The sequence below is a fragment of the Epinephelus lanceolatus genome, chromosome 8 (assembly GCF_041903045.1).
Source record: "Epinephelus lanceolatus isolate andai-2023 chromosome 8, ASM4190304v1, whole genome shotgun sequence".
In the NCBI taxonomy this organism is placed as follows: Eukaryota; Metazoa; Chordata; class Actinopteri; order Perciformes; family Serranidae; genus Epinephelus; species Epinephelus lanceolatus.
In genome coordinates, this window is record NC_135741.1 from 8,817,192 (window position 1) to 8,826,917 (window position 9,726).

General features: G+C 40.0%; 1 protein-coding gene across 2 annotated transcripts; it reads right to left on the reverse strand.

Annotated features, from left to right (window-relative positions):
* Positions 1-1,078: 1,078 nt before the first annotated feature.
* Positions 1,079-9,188, reverse strand: mul1 (mitochondrial E3 ubiquitin protein ligase 1). Of its 2 annotated transcripts, none has more exons than XM_033628020.2 (5): positions 9,112-9,188; positions 6,519-6,661; positions 6,332-6,419; positions 6,116-6,236; positions 1,079-3,768 (listed from the first exon to the last, which is right to left on the reverse strand). In XM_033628020.2, the coding sequence occupies exons 2-5, from the start codon at positions 6,636-6,638 to the stop codon at positions 3,039-3,041; spliced, it is 1,059 nt and encodes a 352-aa protein (XP_033483911.1). In that variant the 5' UTR covers positions 6,639-6,661; positions 9,112-9,188; the 3' UTR covers positions 1,079-3,038. The 2 variants fall into 2 exon arrangements, with proteins under 2 accessions (XP_033483911.1, XP_078025928.1); XM_078169802.1 differs by lacking the exon at positions 9,112-9,188 and adding an exon at positions 8,841-8,979.
* Positions 9,189-9,726: the final 538 nt, after the last annotated feature.

Here is a 9,726-nt window from a genome sequence, read left to right on the forward strand (position 1 = left end):
TCTTCATCTTCTTCAAACAGCATTCTCCTTTTATTTCACACAACGGCCGTGACAATATCAAAGTAACTCAGTCTTTCCACAGTATTTGATCAACATTGCATTTGTCTTTAATAAGGTTTCAAATAGACAGAGAGTTGATGATTATGTTTTGCCAATGTCTCAGGAAAAGCAGGTTCAAAGTCCAACAATCAGAGGCTGTGACTGTACAGAGGTCCCTCCTGTACGGTACACTTTAACAAGTGTTTCATGTGCGCCCTGTACTCTGAGGAGGCCAGGCACCTGCTCCATATCTTTGTAAGAACAAAGTCAAAAGAAGAACAGGACAGGGTCAGCCTGCTCCCTCTTCTCCAGGAACAACCTGACAGAAGCCTGTACAATTATCGTCCTGCCACCCCGCCTCACTCCTCGAGCTCTTACACTGGTCGTCTGCAAAAACATAACTTTTAACGATCTGCAAGGCCTCACCAAAGCTAAATCACAATTTAAAACATTAAAAGAATGATTAGGCAGACTGAATAGCCTGCACACGCTTCAAAAATCAAATGTAAAGACAAGTTGGACACTGTTTCCCAAAAGCACCTTAGGTTCAGCTGAAGTAAATTCCATCCTACCAATGTCCGTCATACCTTTGTACATTCTTGAAATGATCATACATTATATTTTTGTACATGGTGCCTGAAGTGAAACTTGATGTTTAAATAACGCAAACTAATCACACATAAAAACAGACATTTCCTTTGTTTATGTGTCAGTTCGTGCCATTGTCATCCTCCTTTTCCTGTTTCATCCGACATATTACGACTCTTGGAGCTAAAATGCCACTTCGGTTGTTGGGGTTTAGTTTCTGTTGTCTTTAATTACAGTGCATATGTTGTTTGCCACAAGCTTATATGTAGCAACTGAGACAGAATGATAGTCCAAACAACCCTTATCTGATTTGAGGTTGAAGGTGTAGTGAAGAGTAACAAATTCTAGCAGCAGCAAAATTGACTTTCTTAGACTTCCACCCAGCACCGTGGATTAAAACAAAGCAAGGCTGCAAGTTAAGCTTTGTTTTTATACTGAATCACTCTTAGAGTGAAACGACTCTGTTGTGTTGTTCACTACATTCAGGCTTTCACTGATGTACTGCATTTTAAGCATACAGTATACCACCACCTTCTGGCAGAGAAGTACTTCTTGACACTTTAAAAGGTAAAGTGTGTAAGATTTGGGAGAACTGAAGACTGCAACCAGCTTAAAGTTCCCCCAGTTAGAATTCCTTTAGTGTGATTGTTCAGGAGGTTTTCACCGTGAGCCGATTTATCCACAGAGATCTCTTCCTCTCCCCAAAAACAAATAGACCTGGGGATTTAAACCCAAACAAATGCCGTCACAAATCAGTGTTTCTCCTACACTGTTCAGCTCGACAAAGATGGGCCGCTATAGCCTAGCACCTGCTAATGTGTGCTCATATTTTTTCTGTGATTACTTAAGATTCAGGGGCTGTATTCACAAAGCTAGTGACAAGAGTCTGATAAATTCCTGGTAAAGATAAGTTATTCACAGAGTGTCTCAGCCCTTAAAAGAGCTCCAAAGGTGAAAAATGTTAAGAGCAGGGAGGAAGACTTTTAAGAGGCTTCAAAGTTTCTGAGGCAGAGGAGAAAATGTCAGAAAGACAAAGACGTTGGAGAAATATTCCTCAAACGCTGGATGACAGTGAGTAAATGAAATACTACAGATTAGATTGTGCAGGGATAATGTTTGTGGTCGATCTCATTAGAGATCCACTCACATCTCCCACCCAACGCAATAACGCTGTAATGCCAGAAATCAAGAGTGATGACCGCACTAAGATATTTGGAAAACTGAAAAGATACAACAGTGCAGCAGTGATGACTTGGGCCTGTCTCGACCTTCCATGAGCAGAGTGATCACACCAACAATGACATCATCTCTTTTCTAATGGCCGTCCACAGCTTGCAGGCTCACAAAAGGGCAACCAATCACATCTGTTAAATGAAGGCATCATACCTAGCGACAGGGTAAACCACACGTCCTCACTAAGAGGAAAGTTTCTGTCCCTTCCTTACTCAGAGTTGCTCTGAGAACTTTCTTAAATCACTGCTAAGCTAAGACGTTGCACTAGAAATCTTTAGGCTACGTTAAGAGCTCTCTGAGCGTGGTCTCTGAATGTTTGTGAATACATCTACAAACGTTCAGATGGTTTTTAACGGAAGCCGAATTATCCGCAGAGGTCTCTTCGTCTCCAAAACAAACAGACTTGATGATTTAAAGTGTTTTGTGGCAGTGCTAGTCGTGGAGGGGCTTCGAACTATGTTGGCCAATGCAAAAAAGCAAATGGCCCTATCTAAAGTGTATGTCTGGTTTGTCCATTCTGGGCTACTGTAGCAACATGAGGGTGCAACAAGGCACTCTCCGTAGACAAGGACACACTCCCTATGTGGATATAAATGGCTCATTCTAAGGTAATGAAAACACAATTATTCTTATTTTAAGGTCATTATACACTCAAGAAAACATGCTTATTATATTATATTCAATTGCTGCCAATATATCCCCCTAAATCCTACACACTGGACCTTTAAAGTGTTTTCGTAAGAGCTTTACTGTGTGTGTGTGTGTGTGTGTGTGTGTGTGCACTTCCCCCAAGTGCTGTTGTAAGAATGATCTTAAGATTAATAGTTGTCTGGATACAGGACCAAGATTTGTTTCATCAATACTTGTCAGTGTCTTAGTGAGAGGAAACCTAATTTTCTCTCTCAAAATGAAAGAAGGAATTTCATTTTCTCTACTTTCACAGGTTCCAAATCTGATTTGTACATTTGATGGGAAATGGGACTGCGTCATGATTCAGCACAGATGCCTACTATTTATCCACGACAGTGAGAAAAAGCAAAAGAAGTGCAACAAAAAGTTCACATATCATCCTTTTCAAGCCTGAGCAGACAGCTTTAAAATAACATACGGTATCGTCGGCGTAATAATGACTGAGTAGACTTCCTGTGTGATATATTGCACATTTCTGCAGTTCCACATTAGCTGTTGTAAAGAGGCACCACTCGGTCTATAGTCGCCCTGCAGATGGGGCATTTCTTTGGCTCTGGCAGGGCGTCATGGCACTGGGCACAGGCACACACATGACCACACTCTAGAAACACACAGGACCGCTCCCGGGTCAGGCACACAGTACAGCTTGTTGGCGACACGGTGCTTTCGTCCACGTTAAGTTCACGCATACGTTTCTTTTGCTGCTCTTTGAACTCCTCCAGCATGCTCCTCTCCTTCCTGCTCTCCCTGTGGTGCATGTAGCGCTTCCACAGGATGAAGAGGAGCGTGGAGCAAGCGGCGATGCCAAAAACAATAGTCAGAATCCTCCACAGTCGGACGCTGTTCCCCTGCTTCCTGAGAAGAGCGTCGTAGTCCAGCCGAGTGAGGAAATAACGGAAGCCCTGTTTGGGAGGTTGGAGCTTGATCAGGTTGTTATCCAGGACCAGCTCGCCGACACCTGTGACGCTGTCGCCCAGCCGCAGCATCTCCTCAGTCTCGTGGATGCCCTTGGGGCGCTCCCCGCTGATGAAGTGGCCGATGACATTGGACAAGGACTGGACCGTGGGGTGGAAGTTCTCGTAGGTGGTCTCCAGGTCCAACTCTGCAGCATCTAGTGGACGTATTACCCGCACTGTGGCAGCGATATCGTCGTCATGTGAGCCGAGGGCAAACGGGACTGTGTTGGTGCGCTGGTGGATGACTTTCTCTGTGTTGTTCCTGTTCACAAATAATCACAGTTACTAAAGTCGAGTTTAAAGCAGCAACTAAGCATTATCGATTAATCTGCAGATTATTTATCAAATACTGGAGTTGCTTGATCTATAATATGTCAGAAAACAACGATCTCAGCTTCCCAGAGTCCGGGATAACATCTCTAACTATCTTGTTTTGTCTGATCAACAGTCTAAAACCTAAAAATATTCAGTTTGTAATGATATAAAATGGAGAAAAACTGGAAATTGTCATATTTGTAGAGCAGTTACAAGCCAACTTTTGGTATTTCTTTTAAATGACTGACAAGAATTTAACAATTCTGCTGATCAACTAATCGATTTATTGCTTCAGTTCTTGCTTTGTTAGATTAGATTATGTCTGTCAAGCCTGATTTAAAACACAAATTTTCATTATTAACAAAAGAAAAAACTAATATATTAAAACAATTACTACGATCTTCTGTCAACTAAAGTCTTTTCAGTGCGGTAACAGATATCTGTGACACAATCTATGACATGTGCCTTCTCTTCCCGAATGATCAGTACAGACCAAATCAATCATATGTCATATGCTAAATAGAGATTGTGGAACATTTCTCTTCATTAATGAAAGGCGGGAGTCGGGATGCGTTGACGGCAACAAGTCAATGCATTATTCACGACATCACACAGACTATAAGCTCTGCATTTAAAATGAGACACTGAAATTGGAGTGACACCGACCTGTTTCAAGCCTGTAGCCTGGTCCAGTTCAAGCTGACATGTCTTTAAATGTATTGTTAATACCTTTAATTATTATTATTATTATTATTATTATTGTAGAAGAACAAAAAACTCCTCTTCCTCTCAGTGGCTGGAGGGGTGTGTCGGTGTCAGCGTTCAGAGTAAGGGCCACACCAGCATTTAATGGATGGAAGTGACATTTGCAGGTGCGTTTACATGCTGTTTAATGTGCTGAAGCTGACCAGCTAATTAACTGTCTCGTCTGCAGGCTGACGTCAGCAGTGAACTTTTCCAGTGTGAATGTTTGTTTGGGTACTCGTTCAACGAACTAAGGGGCAGGACAAGAGCTGTGTTTGTGTTTGTACATCAGATAAGAAGGAGACTTTAGCAGGAAAGCTAATGTAGGTTGTTGTTCAAAGTCTTGTGCTGTGCAGCAGGATGCCGTCTGGCTCAGTGTGACCGTCTGTTCTGTCTATGAAAGAGCCGAGATGTTTCTGCTTTATCCAAGATTTGATTGGTTGTATGAAAATGAACTAACAGCATGCAGACAAATAAATGCAAAGAAGGGGACTTTCAGGAAACCAAAACATTTAAATTTCTCCCATTTGGTTTCTGATTTGTTTTTGTCTCAGAGTAGAACACAGGACATGTAATGCACAACCAGGGGTGATTGACTTATTCCAAGCCAACAAAGTAATTTTGGCCAGTCTGCTTTCCTCTGTCTCTCAGGATTGGAACAATTTACTGCAACACATGAGAAGCTGTCGATGACTATTCCCTCTCCACAACATTCAGAGCCTGATTTATGAGAAATCACACTCGAGAACACTGAAACACTGAGGTGTTCTCATGTTGTTTGTTGTCTTGTTTGTCATTACTTTGCTTTGTTTTTTATGTGTCATAACAGCTGTGTTTTTGTCTCATGCAGAGCAGCTGTCTGTATCCCTGTATTGTCACAGCTTTTACCGTTGATTACATTCTTGCTGCTTTTATTCTTAATGTTTTTGCCTTTAGTTGTTGCCTGCCTGGAGACAAAAATGAGCCTTTCTGGCTGACTGTGGCATATTTTCAGAAATGGTACTAATGTGAACTGTACTATCAAATAAATAAAATCAAGTATTGACAATGATTCAAAAATTCCAGGGCTGGTTGGCCATCTTTGACCTTTCATAGGCTCACTGCAATTGTTCATTTACAAAGCCATACTGGGTAAACTCCCTTTGTACATGTGTACTGTGATTGAACAGAGATCTGACTGTAGCTACAGTCTGAAATCTAAAGACTTGTTAAGTTTTGTTGTCTGTTGCTGGTGCTCGGACTGAGCTGGGAAAGAAAGCTTTCATGTGCTCTGCTCCTCTCACTTGGAATTACCTTCAAAGAGAGTTGAAACTACGTGAACTGGTCTCTGCCTAACTCTAAAGCTCTCATAAGTACAAGGATGAATGAATCGGTTGGGTTTTGTCATTGTGCGCAGGTGTTCTAATATCTCTACATTCATTTTTTGTTTATATTGTGTGGTTGTTTGGCTGTAACTTTTTGTCTCTTGTGAAAGAGATCAACAATCTGAACAGGACTTACCTGGTTAAAAATTGGTCAAATAATAAATAAAAAACTTCACAATCACTTACCACAGATGAGTGGTGCGATTCCACACCATCTTTTCCTCCTTCAAGGTCAGCCTTTCAATCACGCCTTTGCAGTTATCAACAAACTGGCTGCTCAGAGTTTCCTTCACAGACCTCACAACACCTGCAGCGTGTGACAAACAGGACAGTGTAAAAATATTGATATAACTGTGCATGGTGAATTTAAGTCTTTAAGGCTTTCAATTTGGCCCAACTCACCTTCTATGACAGCGTATGGAACACATCTTCCAGGTGTTTCAGATAGGATGTTTTTCAGATCCTGGTCAATGGAGACTTTCTTGGCTTCCTGTGTGTCAAGATTAACACATGAAACATAACAGGCATTAAATTCACAAACTGCTGACATTCACATGACAAAGACAGAGTGTGCAGAAACGTGGCTGACCTTTAATCTGGCAACTGTTGTAGCTCGGTTCTTGTAAATGGAGTAGAAGAGTGCAGTCAGGGCTGAGCTGGTGGCTAAGACCACGATCTGTGCAGTTGAGGGTTTCCCACTGGTGTCCATCCTGTGATCTGCAGCATTCAGTGCTGTGGTAAGACATGAGGAACAGAGGAAAAGATGCCTGTCACTCAAAAGTGTTTGTTGTTATAACACAAAACCAGTGGTGGAAAAAAATAGTACATTCTGGAGCTACTTGTACAGTACGTTACTTGAGTATTGTCATTTTCTGCTGCTTTCCTCCTCTTCTCTAAATTGCAACTAGTATTTCTTTCGTGATCAAGATTTTAAATTAATCGTTTAGTCTGTGAAATGCCAATCACAGCTACCCACACTCGTAACAACTAACCTTAGTATTTCAAGACACAGAGATGATCAGTTTTCAAAGATATAAAACCAAGAAAGGCAGCAAATCCTCACATCTGAGAAGCTGGAAACAGAAAATACTTGGGATTTTTTTTTTTACTGTTTTTGCTTGAAAAATGACAGAAACAATTTGTTGTTTCTCAGTATAGTTGTATTTCAGAGGGAAATAATGTCCATTTTAATCTGCTACATTAATCTGACAGCCATTTACTTTGCAAATTATGATTTTCCATACAATTATCTTAGAAAATGTGATGCATTGTTGAAGTTAAGTAGTTAAAATGGCCTTACTCTTGATTAGCTACTGCATAAATTCCCTCAATTAGTTAATATAAAAGTATACATAGTATTGTGCTCGCAAATTACTTGTGCACATAACCTTTGATGGTTTAAGTACATTTTCCTAATATTTCTTTACTTTTACTCAAGTAAACATTTGAATACTAGACTGTCAACTTACACCAGTGTTTTTACATTACGATATCACCATTTTTTTTTTAACTTCTTTTTATTTTCAAGAAGTTTAGTACAGTCTAGGGATGCGCTGGTCTGATATCTGGATCGAATATCGGCCCCGATACCATCAAAATAGATGGATCGGGTATCGGGAAATGCAACCTATACCTGAGGTGATCCTTTTCCTTTAAATCTATTGCGACGCAAATGAAGTCATACGTCATGGAGCGAAGGAGAGAATCTGCTGTGTGGAGGTATTTCACACTATTTCAACTGCTGTTGCACAATTGTTTATTTTTGTTAAAAACAAATAGTTCATCATTGCATTAATCTGTTTCATCTTGTTTCATTTTATCTTAGGAAAGAACTGTGTAGTCATCAATGCCTGATGCCTCTAGTCTTTCCTGTTCTACATGTAAAGGTAGCTTTTTAGGTCAACCATGGTATCGGATCAGTATCGGGTATCGGCTGATACTCAGAGCCCCAGCATCGAGATCGGTATCAAATCAGAAAAAGCTGGATCGGTGCATCTCTAATACAGTCTGCAGTTATTACATTTACAGATACAGCCCATGACTAAAAGGCTTGCATGAGAGTCCATGGAGTTCTTGGGCATCTTCTCAATGTCCATTTTTGGTTCCCACCATTCTCAGGTGTAAGGGAAATACACAATAGGTAAAAAGGAACACACAGGAAAAAAAGAAAAGATCGTAACAATCAAAAAGCGGCCTGTAAATTAATTTTAATAGTACATAAACGAGAGGAGAAACAGCTCAGAAGATAGCGTCATTTAAAAAGGTATGACACAACAGGTGCCCAATTAGTTAGAAATATAACTAATTCTCCAACATTTTCCAAACAGAAGACATACTTAATTTTCTCCTGGGAGTTGTGGCCTTAGCCAAGAGACTGTTACCATCTTCTTAGTAATTTAAAGGAGGGTGTCTCAATAATGATGTCTGATTGTTATATTAAACATCACTTGGTAGTGTAAGATTTTCAATTAGGGGGTCATAATAAATCTTTAATGACAACACAGACTGACTGTAGACACTGTTAATAAGCCAGAGGAGGACTGAGCTGGATCATTCAACTGTATTTAGGTAAAGGACTAACTTGATAATAGTCCAAAAGACTAAAGATTGAAGACACTAACACGGTGTTAAAATATGCATTATGTTGCTGACTGTAGCTTCTGCAATATCAGCCATGATTCACTTCATTTGTACATGAATAAGCTTTAATAACTGGAGTCCAGTAGGAGACATCATCATCATTACAGGGTTCACATTCGCCACTAGCTAAAGTTAACATAACTTCATGTTAATGCTAATTAAATCACGACCTTAGTGATGATACTGCCCTTTGTGCTCTTTCTGTTTTGCTGTTCTCATGACTACTGTCTGTATCTCAAACTGCCCTTAGTGACATTAAACTTTACCTTACCTTAGTTAAATTATCATTTTGTCTGAAGCCTCTAAAACCTTTAAACGTATCGCAGTTACGGACCAAACTAGCTAACAGTCACAGCAGTGCAGCACTTCCTTAATTGAGATGTTGACCAGCTAGCTTGATTAGCAGTTAGCTAGCTAGCGACACTGGAGCTAAATTAACACGATTTAACCGCCCGTTTAAAACAAACTGTAGCTGTCGTGTTACAGAGCATTTTAATCTGTGTTAGCTTAAATAAACCGCTGTCTGAAGGGGTTTGTCTGACCTGTATTTACACTCGTCCAACTGTCAACAGAGGCGCAACAACAGCTGCCTGTCTCCACACTTCAAAATAAAAGCTCATCGGGTGTAATACTACTTCCGGCCAGCAGGTGTCGGTGTAGACTCATCAATGGTGAAGACAGACACAAGTGTGAATAACCTGAATAAAACAGAGGCACCATTAATGTTATTACTAGATATAAGATAAGATAACTCAAGTCAAAGTAGAAATACCACAGTGTAAAAATAATCCATTACAAGTTAAAGTAAAATGTGATTTAAGTTCCAAAATGTAATTTATGTAAAACAGAAATTGAGTTCTCATTTATTCTACCTACTCTACTCAGTGACATCTTTTAAATTATTAAAACGTATCTGTTTTATTGTTTTATCTTGAGTTGTCAGAAGTTATTGTCTTCTTTTGTTTTCTATTAATCTAATTGTTTGATTTGCTGTACCTCCGTGCAAACTACAGGGCAATTAGTTGCCAGCTTTGCTAATCTGCTTCAGTGCTGGCATTCTATCTGTATTTTATTTTATTGTTCTTGTATTTTCTTAAAATTGCCTCATTTTATTTGCTTGTATTCTGCATTGCTTTAAATCCGGGATCGACCATGTA

Coding starts and splice junctions, on each gene's coding strand:
- mul1 (XM_033628020.2), bottom strand. CDS start 6,638: ATGGACACCAGTGGGAAACCCTCAACTGCACAGATCGTGGTCTTAGCC. Junction 6,237..6,331: donor TCCATACGCTGTCATAGAAG/GTGAGTTGGGCC, acceptor CACACGCTGCAG/GTGTTGTGAGGTCTGTGAAG. Junction 3,769..6,115: donor AATCGCACCACTCATCTGTG/GTAAGTGATTGT, acceptor ATTTGTGAACAG/GAACAACACAGAGAAAGTCA.